Source organism: Ursus maritimus, unplaced genomic scaffold, assembly GCF_017311325.1.
Source record: "Ursus maritimus isolate PB19 unplaced genomic scaffold, ASM1731132v1 scaffold_19, whole genome shotgun sequence".
NCBI classification, from domain to species: Eukaryota; Metazoa; Chordata; class Mammalia; order Carnivora; family Ursidae; genus Ursus; species Ursus maritimus.
Genome location: NW_024424341.1, coordinates 43,449,348 through 43,471,919, shown reverse-complemented (window position 1 = coordinate 43,471,919; position 22,572 = coordinate 43,449,348). Strand labels below are relative to the sequence as shown.

The 22,572-nt window shown below is 38.6% G+C and overlaps 3 protein-coding genes across 4 annotated transcripts in view; 2 read left to right on the top strand and 1 right to left on the bottom strand.

Moving 5' to 3' along the window:
* The window catches only part of ZNF790 (zinc finger protein 790), a 28,960-nt gene extending 26,924 nt beyond the window's left edge, over positions 1-2,036 (bottom strand). Inside the window, exon 1 of one of the 2 annotated variants that reach the window (XM_008711146.2) lies at positions 1,343-2,036. The gene's annotated coding sequence lies outside the window, so the exon portion shown is untranslated. The remainder of the gene's footprint in view (positions 1-1,342) is intronic. The other variant, XM_008711147.2, reaches the window with a different exon arrangement.
* Positions 2,037-8,078: 6,042 nt separating this feature from the next.
* The window catches only part of LOC103681551 (zinc finger protein 383-like), a 56,936-nt gene continuing 42,442 nt past the window's right edge, over positions 8,079-22,572 (top strand). Inside the window, exons 1-2 of the mRNA XM_008711144.2 lie at positions 8,079-8,197; positions 9,038-9,112. Of these exons, the coding sequence (XP_008709366.1) occupies positions 9,080-9,112 (33 nt within the window). The 5' untranslated portion in view covers positions 8,079-8,197; positions 9,038-9,079. The remainder of the gene's footprint in view (positions 8,198-9,037; positions 9,113-22,572) is intronic.
* ZNF345 (zinc finger protein 345) overlaps positions 9,038-22,572 on the top strand; it is a 24,572-nt gene continuing 11,037 nt past the window's right edge. Inside the window, exon 1 of the mRNA XM_008711143.2 lies at positions 9,038-9,112. The gene's annotated coding sequence lies outside the window, so the exon portion shown is untranslated. The remainder of the gene's footprint in view (positions 9,113-22,572) is intronic.

Genomic DNA, 22,572 nt, shown 5'->3' with positions numbered 1-22,572 from the left:
TTTAAAGCTTCTATCCTTGGCTCCCCTCTTCCTGATGGATACTCAAAAAATCCACCTCCTTGTACCCCATCACTTCCTCTCCAACAGTCTTGAATCCAACCAGAACAAGCATCAATATTCCCTGTATCCATGTTTATGTCCATCATAAGGAGCCTTAGATTCCCTGATCATCTCTCTTTTCAAACACTGCACTCCCCATCAGTTGGGTGTACCTGCCTCTCCTCCCTTCCCAAATCTTGACACTTTCTAGTTTGCCCTCTGGAATTCATAATTCATTAATAACAAACCCTTCTTTTATCTCCAACCACTTCTTTGAATATTCCCTTCACCTTTGGGTCTAAGGAAAACTTGGCTCTCTCCAGAGGACTCTGCAGCCTCTTCAACATCTCCCTCTCCTACCCCCCACAGCCTTTGGCCACAGGGTCTGGAAGCAGGGCAGGTATCCTCCTTATTCTTATTACTTTCAGACTTTTCTCTCCTCCTCCTCCTCCTCCAAAAAAGCTCTAGCTTGGAATTTCATGCCATGAGATTATTTATAACTCACCACACCTCACTGTTGCTGACATCTACCAAATACAGGATATTTCCCCCTATTTTTTGAAAACTTGAGCTCATGGCTCCTTCTCTGCAACACTACTGCACTTTTTTATTGCAGTTGCACTACATCCACACAGATGAGCCTTGCTTACTCAGTCTAACCTGTATTTCTACTTTTCCCTCTCTTGTGGCTCGTTATCACCGATATACCGCACTTCCCCCCCCCCCCCCCCCCCCCAGCAGCTGCTGTTCAATTTCTCTGCTCAGATTCACAGAGAACTTCTTGGAATATGTTCTCCACACTGTCTCCTATTCCTCTCCCCACAGTCTGTATTAACCTATTCAATCCAACGAAAGGCCACCACAGAAACTGCTCTCCGACAAATAACTATGATTGTTATTAAACGCAGTGTTGTTTCTGGCTCCACGACTGCTGCTACCACATTTACACACACGGTTAGGCACACAGTGGTACAGTCACAATCATATACATGCGCAGTTACACCTAAAGAGTCATTACAATCACGTACAGCTCCCCTCACTATCGTACGCATGCAAACACACACACATACAAAACCCCTACAGCCCCTAAGCGATAACCCCCACAGCCGGCACCCACAGATCCCACCCGTGATCGCGCGGGAGCGGACACACACATACACAGCTGCCTACCACCTTCCGTCCCACACCCTCTTGCTGGCAAAGCCTGAGACTCCGAAAACATTAGTCCCTCAATGCCCACTGCCTCTCCAGTGGCCTTGGCCCCGGAGGGGTCATTCCGCTTCTGGATCTTAGATTCTCTTACCTGACCCTGCGGTCCCTACAAGAATGTTTCGCTGGTACTCGGACACGATGCTTCCTACAGTCCTGAAAGCGTCGGTGCGCGGACAGGAAGCGGCTTCGGCTACAGTGGACATCGGAAAACGTAGTCAGAGCCTGGACAGCCTTTCAGAGCCCAGAGCCGACAATCTCAATTCACAGGCCTTGGCCCCGGCCCCCATCCTTGCCCTCGGCAAAAACCGTCGTCTTCATAACTGCTCACATCCGTTGCAGAGGTCTTCTATTAGTTCCATGCCGCGTTTAGAACGCAGGACTCAACCAAGGCCTCCACCATGATCCTCCACAAATGTGTGTCCAGTCTGGGAACCTGGACAATAAACCAATGCGCCTTTACCGGAAGTAGCCTTGGACGCGATGGCCCCTGGGAAATGTAGTTCAGGGCCGTAGAACTACCTCGGAGAAGGGTGTAATTCTTTGCGGCTTGAGTTCGGTGTCTGGGCATCTGACAGATATGGTGTGACAGAAAGGTCCTGTTGGGCAGTGCCAAGCGACCAGCGAGTCCCTGGTACCAAAAAAGGAAAATTCCATACTTCCCATACCTTCTCGAGCCTTCCCCCCTTAGCTACAGCCCCCCCCACCCCTGTCTCGCAACAGTCTGCTTTGCTGTCAATAAACTTCTATCTCCCTTGTTCTACCTTGGGTGAATTTTTTCACTGCCTGTATGGCGGGCTTCCACCAGCTCAGGTTACCCCATATTTGGTGGCTCCTATCGGATTGGGGGACCCCAGAAATATCTAGGTTGTCAGTTATCTATTTTTGAAATTTATATAAATGCAAATCAGATTGTATGAATTTATCTTGCTTAGTTGTTAAAACTCCTAATTAAATTAACTTAAAACTCCACACTAAAGGCTTTGCAGAAGGAAAAGTGGGCCCATTCAGGCATGAAAATTATTTTCCTCAGTTACTCCTGTGTTGTGAGACCCCAATATCAATACTCCCTCCAGGGTTGAATGATTCACTAGGAGACCTCATGGTGAAACGATACAAAGCAAAATTAGCAAGGAGAAAAGGTACATGGAGTAAAGTCCAGGAAAAACCAGGTGCATACTTCCAAGGATCCTTTCCAAATAGAGTCACACAGGATATTAGTTTCTTCTGCAACAAGTTGTGACAACACATGTGAAATGTTGCCGACCAGGGAAGAAGCTCATTAGAGACTCGGTACCTAGAGTTTTTATTGTGGGGCTGGTCACATAGGCAGCTTCTACCAGGTGCATACCAGAATTTCAGAAGGAAAGCAAGTGTTTAACATAAACTATATGCACAAACAGGCATAGTGAGCCACTCTTATCAGGATAGTGGGACACCCCCCCTCTGGAAAACTAAGTTCTAGACGCAAGCCAGGCACCAACTGTGCAAGCAGACCTTCTAAGGATGAGAATTCTCAGGTCTGCTATGTTAAGGCTTTTCTGCACACTACTGTCCTAAACAAAATGTCTGGCTTTCAACAACAACAAAAATTTTAAGGCATATGAAAAGACAAGGTGAAAAAAAATCAAGATGCTCCCAAGAGACCAAAAAACCCAAAAAACAAAACAAACCAAAACAAAACAAAAAACACACACAAAAAAACCAAAACCAAAACCAAAAACAAACAAACAAACAAAAAACAGAACTAAACTCAGGTGTTCTTAGCTTCTTGCTGCATAACTTCAATCTCTACCTCTGTCTTCACATGGCCTTCTCTTGTACATCTTTTCATCTTCTAGTATAGACACTTGAAATTGGATTTAGGTCACACACAGATAACCCAGGATGAACTCACCTAGAGATCCTTAACTTAATTGCGTCTGCCAAGATCCTTTTGCCAAGTAAGATTGATGAGGGAGCAAAAGGCAAGCTGAGGACAAAGCACAAGCTGACACCGTCCCACCCCCAACTCCTGGGTGGGATATGTTGACATTCCTCAGGCACTTCTGGCTGCCCTAAAACTAAGGGAAAGGAAAAACAGATGGTTAAGTGATAAAGATCACAGTTCTGCAGGACATGAGTTTCCATCAATTTACAGATCTCTTAGTGATATACAAGGAATAAGCATTCTTATCAATAGCCTAACTTTCAGAGACCTATAACTCAATTTCCTAGAAGCCTAACATCACCTTCCCCTCCATGAGTGATGTGGGAAACAGAGGCAGAAGGGAATGTAAACAAAATTAAATTTCTTTATGGCCTGCAGCCCATCGACAAATACTTGAGATAGAAAGTCCTTTTGAAAACCTCCCTTTTCCTTACCTCCCCCAACTCCCAAGTATATAATCAGTCACCCCTCACACTTGCAATGCATCTCTTTCTGCCACAGGTCCTGTTCCCGTTCCTTAATAAGAATTCTTTCTTGGCCATTGGCTCTGGACCCCAACGCTACCCAAAAGTACCTCAAGGTCACATTCACAGGTCTTGGGGGTTAGGATACGGACATAGCTCTAGGATGCCACTGTTCAACCCACTACAACATGTTACTATGTTTAGTCTTACCCTAATAGATTTCCTTAGAATTCTCATCCTCTCACTACTATAAATGATACCTAGGTACTGACAACATGCAAATGTTTCTCTTTAACGTGGACTGTCTCAGTGGTTTAGGAGATTAAACACAAAATTCTTCATCTACCCCCTAAAACTTGCTCATTCTACAGGTTTTTTTTTCCGGATTATTTATTTTATTTATTTGAAAGCATGCTCACGCACGCATGGCACGCAGGAGGAGGGGGAAAGGGAGAGAATCCCAAGCGGACTTCCTGCTGCTCCTTGAATATACAGGCTTGTATCCAACCCATGGCATTTATGTTTTGGTGTTTTCTCTGTTTATAATTTGCTTTATCTAAATATGTTCAAATGTTGCTACTCCTTCCTTTTGGTTTGCTCAAATATTTTCTTCTTAGTTAGGCTTTTCCTAACTATTCTATTTAAAATTGCAATTCCCAGGGTGCCTGGCTGTCTCAGTCATAAGAGCATGTGACTCTTGGGGCACCTGGGTGGCTCAGCCGTTCAGTGTCTGCCTTCGGGTCAGGTCATGATCTCAGGGTCCTGGGATCGAGCCCCACCTCAAGCCCTCATCGGGCTCCCTGCTCAGCAGGGGGCCTGCTTCTCCCTCTCACACTCCCCTTGCTTGTGTTCCCTCTCTCGCTGTCTCTCTCTGTCAAATAAACAAATAAAATCTTAAAAAAAAAAAAAAGAGCATGCGACTCTTGATCTCAGGGTTGTGAGTTCAAGCCCTACATTGGGCGTAGAGATTACTTAAATAAGTGAAAACTTTAAAAAAATTCAATTCCCTTGGCACTCACTATCCCATTTCCAAGCTTTCTTTTTCTTTAGAGTTTACCTTTATCTGGAATACTATATATTTCATTTACATGCTCATTGGCCACATTCCCTGAATAGAATGTAAACTCCTTGAGGAAAGGAAATTTTGGCCATTTTGTTCACTGATGGTTTCCTAGAATAGAACGTGGCACAGATAAAGGGCTCAATAGGTCACACTGAGCTGCTAAATGAAAAAATACAGTATTTGACAGGAACAGGAAATAGGCACCCTCATAATTTTTTTGGTGGGAATGGAAAGTGATTCATCTTATGTGGATTGCATATATTTATACATACCTCTGGCCCAGCACTTCTTAAAGAAATTTATTACAAAGATGCATGCTCATCTATGCAAAGCTTAGTATATATATTATTCCAGAATTGTAGAAACCTGAAAACATCCTAAATATTCATTAATATGGTATCAAAGTATGACATTTCCCCTACCACAAAACACTATACCACCATACAAAGGAATTAAGGAATATGTATTAATACAGGATGTCTTCTAAGAAATAATAATGAGTAAAAAACTAGATGCTTTATAGTATACTAACATTTGTGAAAAATAAAGATGAGGGGCTTTATATACATAGACATTTTGGTATAAATATAGAATTACTCAAAGCAGTTTACACATGTAACTAGTCACAGTAGATGCAGATGGAGAAGAGAAATAGTTGATAGGGAGACTTCTTTTTTTCCCCCCACTATAACCTTGTTTAAATATTTAAGATGAATGAGATGATTCCTTTAAAAACAATTGTGAAATAAAAAAGGTTGGCAGAAAGAGCTAGGAGGAAAGCAGCAGCCATTTCTAAGCTAGTAACTTCAAGAGGTGATGAACGTTGCTGAAATATGACTTGGGAAATAAGTGACAATGGGAAATGCAGATGTAAAATATAATCCTGATGCTTTTAGCAATAAAAAGGTAGAAAATCGACTGTAATAAAAAAAGAAACCGCAATGTGCAACAATAATAGTTTCGAAAAACAGCAGATTTTTAAATTTTATTTATTTATTTATTTGTTAGAGAGAGAGCACAAGCAGGGGGAACAGCAGGCCTAGGGAGAAGCAGGCTCCCCGGTGAGCAAGGAGCCCGACGTGGGACTCTGTGAGACCTGATCCCAGGACCCTGGGATCACGGCCCCAGCTGAAGGCAGATGCTTAACTGACTGAGACACCCAGGTGTCCTGAGACTGCAGATTTGTGGACAGACTGCATATGTAGACTAGGACAATGAGGAGAATATGGTCCTCTAGGATTACTTAAATAAAAGAGGGCACTGACAGAGGAAGAATGATGATAGAGGATTCACATCAATTAAGACTCAAGGACAGCAGGGCCTATAAAGGAAATCCTGAAAAACATTTCAGTGGTGTCAGCTCTCTCACTGAACATCTGTGTTCTGCCTTATCCCAAACATATCTGCCTGGTTCTCACTCACTCACTCACTTGGAGAGAACCTCCTTTACATTTCCTCTATTCACCATCCATGGCCTCTCTTCTTGTTCCAACTTAAAGATTTTATCCAGTTTGGTGATGTGATAGCCTATATATAGGAAAATGACATAAGATTGAATTTCAATTCAAGCACCATCCCCCAAATCAGACTGAGCCTGGGCCTTTAAGGAAGTTACCACATAAAGAGGAACAAAGTAAATAACCTTTTACCTTAAAGGTTGAGCATATGCAATCATATGGCAGAGGGTTTGAGAATACCTGAAACTTGTTATCTCAAAGCTGAATCTATCATGCCATGTAAAGTTTCTAAATACTTCAGAAATGGAAAAGAGACAGCACTTTACTTTCAAAAGTTGGATTATACAGACAACTATCCATGTCTAATATGCCTGTGTTACTCTAGTTCTCCAGCATCACATCCCTGTACCGCTTCTTTTTTTTTTTTTTTTTTTTTCCCTGTACCGCTTCTGAACGTCTTTTAATTGTGGTTGCTGCTTCTGGTTGAATTGAACAATTACATCTCCGAACATTTACCCTGCCAACGACTCCCAAAGACCAGAAAAGAGTAAATGTTTGGGGGCAAGACTGTGGACAAAACAGGTCACCTATAGCAAAATAACCTTGTTTAAAATGTCATACTGATTTGTTATTCTATTCCAGAAGAAATGGTTGAAATCTTAAGCGTTTATATAAAAATGCTACAAGTTATTTATTATATAAATTAAAATGTAGCTTTTTCCTCTTAAAATCAAGCTCCAGGAAGACATACCCTTATTATCAGCTTGAAGAGAAAATGAGGCTTACAGGATTCAGATTCCTCTACCATATCAGGCACCCATGCTGAGATGACCTACATTCAGGTGATCACACAAATACACATCCGCACAGGGATCCAGACACTCTTGCCCCACTAGCTGCCCACAACCCATGATGTGACCCTCCAGCCTCATTAAGCCACACATAATCTTGATGCCACCACTCTGTCACACTCCTCAGTTTTACCTGAATGCAGTTTCTTTTTCACTCAACTATCCTCCCTCCCGCCTCAACAAGTCACGCATGTAATCTCACCACTGTCTTACACAGGACCTCCTTTGTCCACTTTAGCATACATGACTGGGCTTGAAGATGCCTCCCTTTCAAACTCCCCAGGCTGCTTTGGTCACAGGTGCTCAGGTCCACATTTGGGTTCGTTCTTCTGACAAGGTCTGCAGCAGCCTGCCTCAAGAGCATTTTTGTATTACCAGGGCAAAGTAGAATTCCGATCACCCTCCAGGGCACTTAAGGGCAGCCAGGCCTCACCTCAGTGCCTAGAGGACACCGCTTACCTTGGCCTGGTCCATCTGGCAGTTGGCGAAGTCCAGGACTGCATTTCCCAGGAGGCCTTAGGGCCCAGTGTGTTGCAGGGTGAGTCGTCAAAGCCCGAGAGAACCGCACTGGGGGCTTTGTAAACGAAAAACTGCACCAGGCAAGTTAAACAGGTAAGGAAGACTTTATTAGAGACTGTCGCAATGGAGAAGAGATACTGGACTCAACACAGTATATAACAGTAGCTGGGATTTATATCCAAGGGTCAGAGTGAGGGAGTCAGTGGATAGAAAATTACTAAGAGGAGCTTGGTTAAATATCAAGAGCAGGGGGATTCTTGCTGAACTAGGGTCAGCAGGTCAAGGACGAGACCTGGTCAAGAGGAGGGCTCCGACGAGGCTGACTACAGTTTGGTTGACAGAATCCTAATCAGCTGAAACTCGCGGAAGCCTCAGGTGCGCTGCTTAGCCGGAAGACGCAGTTTTGACTGAGTCCGGGCTTGGTGCCACCGGGCGGTCGATGTATGCAGGAGACCGCTTTTCAGCAACCTGTCGCTACATCTATACTACATCTCCCAGAGGCCTCTAGGCTCAGTGCTCCCTCCCGCGAGAACTAGCCCCTCTCCTGAGGAGTGGGAGGGATCTTCTGGCGGGTAGGGGCAGACGGCCTCCGGGCGCTGTGGGAGCTGTCGTGTTCGACTTGTCCAAGTAGGGTAGAGGGGTGCTGACCCTACAAGGAGGCATAGGTAAGGTGGCCTGGAGCCCGGGGTTGGGGCCGGCGTGTCTGGAACCACTGGCCTGTGCGGGGTGTGTTGGGGAGCCAGCTGAGCAGCGGAGATTGTGAGGAGGGTGTGTGTCTAAATGTGACTGTGTCTCTGTGTCAGTGTGAGCATGTACGGAACTGTGAGGGCGGGGAGGAGGGCTTGATTTGCGGTTATGATTGTTTATATGTGATGAGATTTAATTGTGTGACCGGGTTTTTGCGACTGTAGTGTTCTTTGACCACGGTTGTAAAACTGGGTGTCTTGTTGGTGCGTGTGTGTTTATGACCATTTGCTGAACTGTAGGTGTGGGATGTCTTAACTCTCAGATCTGTGATTGTGTTTACCCATAGTGTATGCATTTGTGTTGTTATTGGTGTAGGGTGCGTGTCAATTCGTTGTTGTCACTGTGTCCCCATAGTGTGGCAGTGGGAATATGAGTGTGTGCGGTGCTTATGACTGCGATTGTGACTGTGTCTGTTCCCGTGGTGTGTATGCTTGCGTGACCATGTGCAGCCAGTTGTGTTTAGGTTTGGGGTGCCCGTGCCCCCATGGTGTGAGTTTGTGGGACTGTGTGTCCGTATAGCACTGTAGTTGTGGGGCGCCTTTGTCTGCCTTTGTGACTCCAGCGCTCTGCTCCCGGGGGGACCTCTGTGAGCTCAGGGACAGATTCCGCCCAGAACTGCAGTGACCCTGCTCTTGTCTTGATGCTGGTAATTGAACAGGACGCCCTAGTCTTGCCTGACCTACATTTATAGATGGCGGGCGGTTGGTTGGCCTGGGCTCCCAGAAGAACCTGATGTTTCCTGTTTTCTTCTTCCTCAGCTCTGCTTTGCTTGCACAGAGGCTTCCAGAGTGGAGTAAAGAATGGCTGTTGAACATCCACAAGGCTCCCGAAAGGTAGTTTGTCGTTTCCCCTTGTTTCCTGAAATGCCCTTTTCTTTGTCAAGACTTTACCTGCTTGGGGCGCCTGGGTGGCGCAGTCGTTAAGCGTCTGCCTTCGGCTCTGGGCGTGCTCTGGGCGTGATCTCGGCGTGCTGGGATCGAGCCCCACATCGGGCTCCTCCGCTGGGAGCCTGCTTCTTCCTCTCCCACTCCCCCAGCTTGTGTTCCCTCTCTCGCTGGCTGTCTCTCTGTCAAATAAATAAATTTAAAAAAAATCTTAAAAAAAAAAAAAAAGAATTTACCTGCTTTTCTCCTCGAAAATTCTTGCCCATCAGGTGACTTGATCCCTGGAATTTCCCCTCTGAGAAAATGTGATTGGCTGTAATCCCTAAGCCCTGAGGAGCACTTGATTTTCTCTTACTAATTTGTCAAATGGTTTAATTTTCCTTTATGCTGTCTTTTAAAAAAAATACTATTTTTTTCTATTTATAAAAGTAAGGCATGACTATTTTAAATAATTTCAGAAGTACATCTTTTGAAGAAAATTTCAATTCCCAGTTAAAACCAATGCTAACTTTTTTGTATTTTCTTTCTGGTCTGTTTTATGTATGTATATAAAATGTGATTTTTAAAAACTGAATTCATTCAGAATTTACCATAATAGCCTACATTTTTACATAAAATTATATTTAAGTATTTTCCCATGTGATTTAATATGTGAAACATTTTTAGAAGTGCATATTTATTTGAATGCCTGTGGCTTTTTTTTCTCTCTCAAATTAGATACAGAAATGGCATATCCTCCTCATTTGTGCCATTTAATACATAATTATAAAGACTCACAATAGGGAGTACCTAAGAAATAGAATACAGCCATCTCTAAAGAAACCTCTAATGTACCCTTCCACAAACAATTGTGTTCCTCTGGTGATGACTACTGTGATCAGTTCTTTGCCTTTCATTAGAACTTTAGTGTATGAATTCCAGAATCACAGAAGGTTTAGTTTATGTGTTTTCTATTATTAATAGACATTCTTTTGTGTCTTTTTTCATAAAAAATATGAGCTTCATTCATGTTTCCTGTAACTACAGTACATTTTTTTCCCATTGCTGTATGTGTATATATATTATCTTGCACAATAGCATCACAGTTTACTACTTATCCATTCTACTTTTCATGGGTATATGACTTGTTTCCAGTTTGTTGACTGTTACAAGTGATGTGACTATGAATATTTTGTGCACATATTTTGGTACATGTGTGCTTGCATTTCTTTAGCATATATGCTAAAATTGTGATTAAATTGCTAAGGGATAGAGTTTGTATGTCTTCAGTTTTACTAGACAATGTCAAACTGTTCTCTAAAGATACTGTGCAAGTTTTTACTTGTATCAGCTGTTTAGAAAGATTGTTTTTGCTCCACATCCGTGCCAGCCCTTGGCATCATCATACTTTTAAATTTTTGCTAATTTGGTGGATGTCTAATGTTATTAATCACATTTAATTGGTATTTCCTAGATTATCAATGAAACTGAACACCAATTCTTGCCCAACCAGATGTTCTCTTTTGTAAAACACTTGTTCAAATGTTTTTCCAATTTTTAATTGGGTTGTTTTTCTCTGATTAAAATAGATAGATAGATAGATAGATAGATAGATAGATAGATAGATATTCTGTATAATAGTGACTAAATATTTTCTTCTGCTCTGGCTTGGTTTTTCATTCTGGTGCCTTTTGATGAATAGAGGTTTGGGATTTAAATGTTATGAAATCTTTTTCAGTGGTTAGTGTTTGTTTAAGAAATTTTCTGCTACCTTGAAATAATGAAGATTTTCTTATATTCTCTTCTAGAAGCTTTCCAGTCTTTGGCTTTAACATGTAGGTCTTTACACTACCTGGAATTGATTTCTGTAGGTAGTGATTTTATCCCCCATATGGGTACCCAGTTGTCCCAGTATCATATATTGTAAAGTTCATCTTTTCTACACTGATCTGCAGTGCCATTTTAGTAAAAAATCAAGTGATCATGTATGTCTACATCTACTTCTGGACATTATATTCTGTTCCGTTGCTCTATTTTTCTCTCCTTGCAGCAGCATTATGCTATCTTATTCACTGTGACTTTATAATATTTGGAGCAAGTCCTCTTACCTCTTGTTCTTCAAGAGTGTCTTGGCTGTTTGTGTTCCTCTTCATTTCCATATAAATTTTTTGAAATAGCTTGGTTCCACTCAAGCATCTTTTGTGATTTAGATGAACTGCGTTGTATCTATAATTGTGTGAGTAAAAATTTGGTGACTCTTCTAAGAACGTGAACCTCTGTTATTTTAGGTCTTCTTAAGGTTTTCTCAAGAAGGTCTTGCTTATCTCCTGTAAATAGTCCTAGGCAAATAGGAACTGTATAATCCATTGTATCTTTTGCATTGAGTGCCAGGAGTCCGAGCACTTCAAATAATGATAAGTCATAGTAATAATTTTAGCCTGTGTTTATGATACTGAGTACCTGTTACCTATGACCATTGTGTATGATTAGAAATTTTTTTCTTTAACTCTTAGCCTCCTCAAATACATTTTTGGAAGTGGGGATATAAAAATTAGGTAGGGGGTGCCTGACTGGCTCAGTCAGTGGAACGTGCAACTCTTGATCTTGGGGCTATAAGTTCAAGCCCCATGCTGGATGTGGAAAATGCTTAAAATTTAATAAAAAGGGGCACCTGGGTGGCTCGGTCATTTAAGCGTCTGCCCCCGGCTCAGGTCATGATCCCAGTGTCCTGCATCAGGAGCCCCACATCAGGCAAGGAGTCTGCTTCTCTCTCTCCCTCTGCCTCTCCCCCAGCTTGTGCTCTCTCTCTCTCTCTCTTACTCACTCTCTCTCTCAAAAATAATAAAATGTTCAAAAATTTTAAAAAATAGGTATAGCCTTAGGTACAGATGTAGATATCTATGATCTAAAATTCTTATTTTAATAACATTCTGGTCCGATCAGTTCTGCTTTTTAGGGTACCTTTTACTGTTCTCTCCATATTATATTTCTTTTTTAATTGCCCTTTCCTCTTCCCCCTACCTTCCACTGTCCTTTGTCAGATAGTTTTTGCCTTTGCATCTTTGCCATCTATTCTCATTAACTGTTTAGTTTAAATACTGGCTTCTTCAGAATAATAAAAAAAAGAAACATCATCTCTCAGATTATTTTACCTATGCTAGTCTGTCTGTAACATGGTGTAAAAAGCATGGGCTCTAGTATCAGATGTGGCTTCTGATCTCAGCTATACCACCTGTGAGCTGTTTAACCTGTAAATGAGAGGTTCTTGTTCTCACTTAATGTTGAGAATGAAATAAAATATGTGTAGAACAGTTGGTACACTACAGAAGTTCAATAAATGTGAGCTCCCTTTCTCCTCTACTTCTCGTTTTTGGGATCTATCTATTACAGTATGAAGCACTTAACTAACGGCCTTTTGGTGGTTCCCAAAGGATTTTTTTAAATTGAGGTATAAATGCCATGTAACATTATATTAGTTTCAGAAATACAAGATAATGATTTGATATTTGTATATATTTTGAAATGACCCCACAGTAAGTCTAGTTAATATCCATCACCATACGTAGTTTTTCTTGTGATGAGGATTTTTAAGATTTAGTCTATTATCAACATTCAAATATGCAGTGCAGTATTATTTACTACCCATGACTTATTTGTTTTATAACTGGAAGTTTGTACCTTTTGAACCCCTTTACCCATTTCACTACCACCCCCCTCCCCCAGTCTCTGGTAACTACCAATCTGTTCTCTGTGTCTACGAGCTTGGCTTTTATTTGTTTGTTTAAATTCCACATATAAGTGAAAGTATATGGTATTTATTTTTGTCTGACTTATTTCACTTAGCATAATGACCTCAGGGTACAAACATGTTGTCCCAGATGGCAAGATTTCATTCTTTTTAGTGACTGAATAATATTCCAATAATCTTGATTTGTTGATTATTGGTCACTCAGATTTTTTCCATATCTTGGCTGTTGTAAACAATGCTGCAGTGAACATGAAGGTGCATATATCTTTCTGAATTCGTGTTTTCATTTTCTTTGGATAAATACTCAAAAGTGGAATTGCTGGATCATATGGTAATTCTGTTTTTAATTTTTTGAGAAACCTCCATACTGTTTTCCATAGTGGCTACACCAATTTACGGTCCAATCAGCAGGGCAAGAGTGTTGCCTTTTCTCCATATCCTTCTCAACACATTATTTCTTATATTTTTGGTAATAGCCGCTCTAACAGTTGTAAGATGATATCTCATTGTAGTTTTGTTTTGCATTTCCCTCATAGTTAGTAATGTTGAGCATCATTTCATGTACTGTTGGCCATCTGTATGTCTTCTCTGGAGCAATGTTTCTTTGGAACCTCTGCCCGTTTTTTAAATCAGAATGTTTATTTGCTATTGAGTTGTATTACTTCTTTATATATTATCATATGCCCCTTATCAGGTATATGATTTGCAAATATTTTCTTCCCTTCAGTAGGTTCCCTTTCTATTTTGTTGATGATTTCCTTTGCTGTTCAGAAGCTTTTTAGTTTGATATAGTCCACTCATTTATTTTTGCTTTTGTTGCTTTTGCTTGTGGAGTTATATCCAAAAAATCATATCCAAGACCAATGTCAAGGAGCTAATAGCCTCTGTTTTCTTCTAGGAGTTTTATGGTTTCAGGTTTTAGTTCAAGTCTTTTATCCATTTTGAGTTAATTTTTTATATGGTGTAAGATAATAATCTAGTTTCATTCTTTTGCATGTGACGTCTAGTTTTTCCATTTTTATTAAAGAGGCTGTCCTTTCCCTTTTGTATATGTTTGGCTCCTTTGTCGAAATTAATTGGCCATAGTTTATTTCTGGGTTTGTGGTGTGTGGGTTTATTTCTGGTCCACTGATCTGTGTGTCTTTTTTTATGTCAATTGCATACTGTTTTGATTACTTTATAAAAACAATAATATTCTTTAAAGTCAGGGAGCATGATGTGTCCAGCCTTATTCCGCAAAGGATTTTAGAGTCAAATTTTGCTCCCCAAATGTTTTGTAAATCACTGAGAGCCAGAATTATACATTTCAATTCTCCTATATACATACCATTATAAATTTGTTTTGCTGTGTATTGGGGATCTAAATTCAGTTTTTTTCATTTCCTCAGTATTGCTCCAGTATCTTTTATCTAGTAATAACTTATTTCCTTTTCCGTTACTTTGAATTGTCTACTTGGTGTTATATTATTTAAATAGGTTGTATTATCTATTAAACTTTTAAAAAATTTATGTATCTGTGCTTGTACCTGTGCCATGTTTAGATCATTTCCTTTTATAAATCTTTGAATACCTGATCAAATACGTCACTTTTTTTTTCTGAAAATAGCTGTATTCTCTGTTCCTTTCATTATAAAATAATTCTTTATTACAGCAAATTTAGAAAATACAGAGAAGCAGAAATAAAAGAAAAGGTCATCTGTAGTCCTGTCAATTAAAGACTGCTGACAAATTGTTAGAGCAAATGTTTAGAATTCTTTCTTTAATGTGATCATACTATGGCCACTGACCTGTAAACCATCTTTATCATGCCAAAATACATTCTGAACAACTGTCATGCTTTTACACATGTATCATTACCATGAGTTGTCATGGTTTCATAGTGTTAGCATCTTATCAAGCCCCTTTTGTTGAATATGGTTAGCTTACAAACTATTGCCTTTATAAACAAGTATCTCCTTAGCCTGAATGCTAGTGTTTTCCTTTTTAAGTTTTATTTTTAGTTAAATCATAATTATATATTTTTCTTATAAAAATAATTTATATGTTATGGAGAGGCTTCCATGCCATGCGACCAGAGTCCCTGTTCCCCGGTATCTACAAAAAGTACCAAAGGTAGCCACTGTTCTAAGTTAATTATTTATCCTTTTTACCTGTATCCTGTGCATTTAAATATATGCACACATGTATGTGGTACTGTTTTGTCACATAAAAGTATATCTGTGTAAAGAGAATTCTAAGTATAGGCTGCAAAATGTGGAAAATAATTGCATCATAGGGTTGGTCCAAGGTTTGAGTTGGTTCATGTAAAATCCTTACAACAGGATTCTTAGAACATTCACTTAGAAGATTCACTTAGTGTCAGTCATTTGGTAGTTATTGTTCCCATTCAGAAACTTGCTTCCTCATTCTGTGTGAAGTATTGTACACATAAGTATAGAACTACCTCACTTTAGTTGCTTCGTGTAAGACCATATTTTGTAGTACTGTGGTATGTTTAATCATTTTTTGGTTTTTATTTTATTTTTTTATTTTTTTATTTTTTTAAAGATTTTATTTATTTATGTGACAGAGAGACAGCCAGCGAGAGAGGGAACACAGCAGGGGAGTGGGAGAGGAAGAAGCAGGCTCCCAGCGGAGGAGCCTGATGTGGGACTCGATCCCGGAACGCCGGGATCACGCCCTGAGCCGAAGGCAGACACTTAAGGACTGCGCTACCCAGGCGCCCCATTTTTTGGTTTTTAAATACTTAGTTTCATATAGTTATGACTGTGGCAATCACTGTTCTAATGAACGTTTATGTATAGGCTTTCTCTAAGGTATATACTAGAAGTGAAATTATGGAAACAATAGAATACACATATTTTAAACTTCAGTAAATATTTATAAGTTAAACTTCACAATATCTTGTTCACTTCATAGTATGCCTAGCTTTCTCTGACAGAACGTGTTTCTCCACTTCCAGTTAGTTTACTTATGGCTACATGAGGTGCCAAAAAGCACTTGCAACAAATAGGGGCAGAGGACTAATATTTTCTTTTAATTTATGCTAGTTATTCTTAACCTTGGTTAAGGTCCTGCCCACAACGATTCTGATTTAATTCATCTGGGATATGGCCTGAGTATCATCATTTTTAAAAGAGCACCAGATGATTCTAGAATGCTGTCACAGTTGCGAATTAATGACTTAAAAGCTCATGCAAAGTGACGAGAAAAACATTGAGATTTAATTGGTCTGGAGTGATGTTCAAGCTCTGGAATTTTTTTTTTTTAAAGATTTATTTATTTATTTATTTGACAGAGATAGAGACAGCCAGTGAGAGAGGGAACACAAGCAGGGGGAGTGGGAGAGGAAGAAGCAGGCTCATAGTGGAGGAGCCTGACGTGGGGCTTGATCCCGTATGGCATACCTGTGTTCTTGCCAGCAATTAATATTTTGATTAATGACATTGTTTGGTCATTTTAGTGGTGTGTTGGGAGAAAATATAAAATAGTTTTCACACTTGTTTAATCAGCAGTCTTCATGCTTTTCAAAAGCAAGTTTTGAGTTTTGTGAATCTTACATATTTTAAAATTTTCGTATTCTGTTTTTATCTTCATTAATCCTTTCCTGCTATTTTGTTACAATATTGAATTTAGATCAGTTTTATTTTATTTTTTAAAGCTTAATGTTATTAATTTTTTTCTTTGTAATTTTCCTGTGTCTATGTTTTTTATATATATTGCTCTCCTTTTCACTTCATTTCTAGATATATTATATTTCTATTTAGTTTCATATTTAACATGAGAATTATTTAATGATATGTCTTGTTTTGGGTAACTTTAAATTTTGATTAAATTTCAAATTTGCAGAAAAGTTACAAGAATAGTACAAAGTATTCTTGTATACTCTTTACTCATATTCACCAACAGTTTACTTTTGCCTCATTTGCAGGATCATTCCTGTATGTGCTTGTAGTTGTTCCCTCTATATTTGCACGTGCCCACACACACATACACAATGCATATTTAAGAATAAGTTGTGGACATTTGCTTCTTTACCTTTAAACATGTCTGTTTGTTATTTTCTCAGAACAAAAGTATTCTCTTACATGACCACAGTACACTTATTAAAATAAGAAATTTACACAATTACACAGTACTCTTATTTAACAGTCTATATTCAAGATTTTTCACTGGTCCCAATAATGTTTTTTGTAGCAACTCACTGTGCCCTCATCCTCTGTTCCCCAGGCACTGTCCAGGAAACAGTCTAGGATCACACATTGAATTTAGTATCCTCTCTCTTTTAGTCTTATTTAATCTGGAAGAGTTGCAGTGCCAGGATTGTCTGATCATAGGTTTCCATATGTGTGTGAGTGTATTCCTGACTCAGTCTCCTGTGCCATAGTTCTCTAATTTTTTCTTTGTGCCAATGCCACAGTCAGTGAGTATTGTTTTGTAGTAAGTCTTGACATCTGATAGAGCAAGCCCTTCCAGCTTATTTTTAAGGAGTGTCCCTTAGTCTTCTATATATAGGTTAGAAAGTCATCTTGTCAAGATCCATGAGAAACTTGTAATTTTGGTTACAATTGCATTGAATATATAGATTACTCAGGAGAGTTGATGGCTTTACAAAGTTGATGCTTCCTTTTAATAAGAAATGACATTTCCATATATTTTGGTGTTGTTTAATATGTCAGTCCACTTTTATAATTCTGTTCACACAGTATACATTTCTAAGTACTTTGCAGTGATACTATTTGTAATAAAATGTATTTTTCTTTTTTATATCGTATTTTATTTTTTTAAAGTAACCTCTATACACAATGTGGGGCTCGAACTCACAATCCCAAGATCAAGAGTTGCCTGTCCTACTGACTGAGCCAGTCAGACACCCCTAAATAAAATGTATTTTTCTAACTTTGTTGCTGGTATGTAGAGATGCAGTTGGCCTGTTTTCTGGTTTATTTCTAAGAGTTCTGTGAAATCTTTTATTAAATATAACAATCTGTTAGAGAATCTTTTGCATTTTTTCCTTGTAGGCAGTCATAAGATCTGCAAACATCAATTTGGTTTCTTGCTTTCCAGTGGTTTATATATTTTACTTGCTACAACTTTTAAGGACATCCATTTACTTTTTCATCATTTGGTATGTTCTTTCTTGTATTTTATAGGTACCATTCATCAGTATAAGGAAATTTCCTTCTACTCACAGGTTTTTAAGTTCTTTTTTCTTTTTAATAATTGGATGTTGAATTTCATCAAATTATTCTGTTTATTGGAGATAATTTTGCTTTTTCTCTTTAATCTGTTAACAAAGTTAATTATGTTAATATATTTTCTAATGTTAGAGGAATCTTATCTTCCTTGAATAAAATAAACTTATAGTCTTTTCTTTTTTATTACTTACTGTATTTAGTTTGCTAGAATTTTTTCCATTTTTATATCTATGTTTATAAGTTAGCTCAGCCTGAAATTATTTTCTTTTATAGTTGTTTTGTTATTTGGCATCATGGCTATACTCGTTTTATCAGATAAACTGGGGAGTGTACTCTGTTTTTGTTTTTTTTTTAATTTGAAGTTAAAAAAAGCTTTGTACATTCAGGCATGTATAAAATATATTCTGGGTTTGAATTCAGGTCTCCAAGAGATGAGAAGATAAATCTGACATGTGGAGCACTGTCTTTATTGCCCATCAGTGCACCTTCAACAATACAGTGCTGTGTCCAGGAGGCCATGATATCTGCCCAGGAGGGTGTCCTTTATATATAACATGACTACTTCTTGAAAAAAGACAAAGGAAAGTATAGTAAGCGCTAACAATTTTCTAAATACTCATCTTGCCTTTTTTTTTTAAATAAAGGATAATTCTTTAATGTATATTATACAAATAGACTGGGTTAAGTTGACTGTGCTTTTCTCTGAAAAGGAAAGATCAAAGACAAACCAAAGCCAAAAAAAGAGATAAATTACATCATGATATGATGCTAATTTAAAATTAGATCAATCTCTGTTCACTGATTATTGTATAATCAGATGGGACCTTTGGGAAGGATAAGGCATTTGAGAGACTTACTATCTGAACCAATGAACACCAACTGGTTTTTCTGAGTTCTATAGATCTAGGAGCACCTGGCTGCTCAGTCAGAAGAGCATGAGACTCTTGATCTTGGGGTTGTGAGTTTGAGCCCCATGTTGAGTGTAGAGATTACTCAAATAAATAAAGTTTTAAAAAAAAGTGTCTTTAAAAAAAAGACACAGACTTAGGTCTCTGGAACAGAAGCCAACAGTGATGACCCATTACAACTACAGGCAGTGTATTTTTAACTCTAGGGATGCACACTATTTATAGAGAATAACCACTTTGGGCTCTTGTTGGTACAGTCAGAAAGAGGAGTTTAGAGACATCCAAGAAAGATGACTTACCTCAGGAGGAATTTGCATGTCTTATTTCTCAAATCATATGTAGATTTTGAACACAAAAGAATGTAGCAATGCCTTCCCCAATATTGGTGTGCTTGTCATATGTTACCATTTATGTTAAATCGTTTTATAAAGTTGTGGTATCTTAAAACAATAAGATTTAAAATGAAATTCTGATACAATAATAATAGAGAATCAGGAACAAAAAAGTAATAGAGTATCTGGCAATTCACTGAGTGAAATGTCTAACAGAACACTTTTTATTATGATTTTGTGGACTTACACAAAATAACTGTATGGCATAATAAAGGATAATTAATAAATGAAAATACCATTTCTTGAGCTTTATTATGTGTAAGGCACTGTATATAACACCTTAGAAACTGATAATTTTTTGCCAATATTCTATAGAGGAGAAAACTGAGTCTTAGAGGGGCAAATAATTTACCCAAGGACGTAAGTATTCAGACCTGGATTTTAGACCTGTATTGAAAGCTGGGTTTGTCAGACTTCAGAGCTAATGATCTTAACCAAGATAGTTTGGATCCAAATCTCCAGGAATGATATAAAAAAAATAAAATTAGCTAATATATCATGGACAAAATGCAAGTTTATTCTCACTTAGGGAAAGGCAGTTTTCTTGAATTTTCTCAAACTCTTGTTTTCAGTTATACTAAGAAAAACCAGGGTGCCTGGCTGGCTCAGTCATTAAGTGTCTGCCTTCGGCTCAGGGAGTGATCCGTGCGTTCTGGGATCGAGCCCCGCATCAGGCTCCTCCACTGGGAGCCTGCTTCTTCCTCTCCCACGCCCCCGCTTGTGTTCCCTCTCTCGCTGGCTGTCTCTTTCTCTCTGTCAAATGAATAAATAAAACCTTAAAAAAATTTTTTTTAAAAGAAAAAAAAAAGAAAAACCAAAAAAGATTAGGCTCACTAAATAGTGCTGTACACGTACAATGATTCTTAAACGCACACACACACACACACACACATACATATATCCACATATATGTATGGATATATACATTGAAGAAGGGGAGGGAGATTTGTCAGGGTTCTCCAGGGAATCAGAACCAATAGGAACTATATAAATATATAATAAGGAATTGTGTCATGCAATAATGGAGGCTGACAAACCCCAAGATCTACAGTCCACAAGCTAGAGAACCAGAAACTAATGGTAGATTCCAGTGCAAAGGCCAGTGAGCTCGAGATCTGGGAAGCACTACTGTTTCAGTTTGAGTTTAAAAGGCAGGAAGAAAACTGATGGCCCAGCTAGAATGCAGTCATGCAGGAGAAATTCCCTTTATTCACTGGGGGATCAGACTTTTGTTCTGTTCAGGCCTTTAATTGTATGAGGCCCACCCATATTAGGAAAGGCAATATGCTTTCCTCAGTCTTTAACTCACAAGTCAATTTACTTATTTAAATGTTGAACTCATTCAAAAACACCCTCACAGAGGGATTCCTGGGTGGCTCAGTGGAAGATGCTTAAGCATCTACCTTCGGCTCAGGTCATGATCCCAGGGTTCTGGGATCGAGCCCCACATGGGGCTGTCCGCTCAGCAGGAGCCTACTTCTCCCTCTCCCTGCAGCTCTCCTGCTTGTACTCTCTCTCTCTGTCAAATAAATAAATAAATAAATAAATTTTTAAAATCTTAAAAAAAAAACACCCTCACAGAAACATGCAGTAATATTTGACCAAAAAAAAAATATTTAAAAAATAATAACCCATGTAACCATCATGCAGTTTAAAAAATACTTTGCTGTTACCTCAAATACCTTTGCCTACCCAAACAAAATTAATCTTTTTTTACTTCCTACTGAAGTGTAACCCTCAAAAAGACTTTTGTAAAAATAATTCCTCTGCTATTATAGACATCCATTTTACCAACTATTTGTGACAACCTAAAGAATGTTTATAATTTTGCCTGCTTTTAAACTTTATATAAATTAAATCATACTGTGTGTCTTGTTAATTTTGTGTCTAATATTTTTAAAATTAATTCATATGGAATAGTTTACATGTATCTTGTTTATTTTCAATGCCACGTGCTATTGCATTTCAATAGCTGTATGACTATATCATACTTTACTTTATCCAATATGTATTTTTTGTGGATATTGGGGTTTTCATCTATTTGCTCTTAATAAAAAATGTTGCTATAAACATTCTAGTATATGTTTTTCCTAGGAGCATAATTGCTGAATCATAGGAATATGTATATTAACCTAAATAATACCAAACTTTTTCAGAGTGGTTCTATAAGATTCTGTTTCTAACAGTGTATGTTTACCTGCTGCTTCACATCTTTGCCAAGATTTGGAATCCTTACACTTTTTATCTGATGTATTTATAGTGATCTGTCATTATGGTTTTAATTTACAATATCTTAATTATTAATGAAACAATATCTTTTTATTCCAGTTTTCTTTTGACTTCTTTTTTTCAAAGGTTTTTCTTATTTAGGTGGATTCACATAATAGTTAACCATTTTAAAGTGTATAATTCGGGGCGCCTGGGTGGCACAGCGGTTAAGCGTCTGCCTTCGGCTCAGGGCGTGATCCCGGCGTTCTGGGATCGAGCCCCACATCAGGCTCTTCCGCTATGAGCCTGCTTCTTCCTCTCCCACTCCCCCTGCTTGTGTTCCCTCTCTCACTGGCTGTCTCTATCTCTGTTGAATAAATAAATAAAATCTTTAAAAAAAAAATAAAGTGTATAATTCAGTTGTAGTTAGTGTAAATTCCAGGGTATGTAACCTGTCTTCACAATGTTGTGCATACATCAGCTCTCTCTATTTTCAAAATTTTCTTCACCCCATAAAACACCCTTAGCTGTTTGAAGCACAAAACCTTTAACTTTGATGAATTAAAATGTATTTTTTCATTACTTGTACTTTACAAAGTGCAAGTAATACTTGTCAAATACTTGTAATAGTATGATTACTAAGAACATATTGCCAATTCCAAGGTCACAAAGATTTATAAATCTCTATGTTTTCTTGAAAGAGTTTTATATAGGAGGGCCTGGGTGGCTCAGTTGGTTAAGCGTCTGCCTTCAGCTCAGGTCATGATCCTGGGGTCCTGGGATCAAGCCCCGTGTTGGGCTCCCTGCTCAGAGGGGAGTCTGCTTCTCTCTCTGCCCCTCCACCCTGCTGTGCTCCCTCTCTCTCTCTCTTGCACTCTGTCTCTCGCTCTCAAATAAATAAATAAATAAAATCTTTTAAAAAAGAGTCTTATGGGTTAGCTCTTTTTTTTTTTTTTTTTTTTTTTTTTTTTTTTTT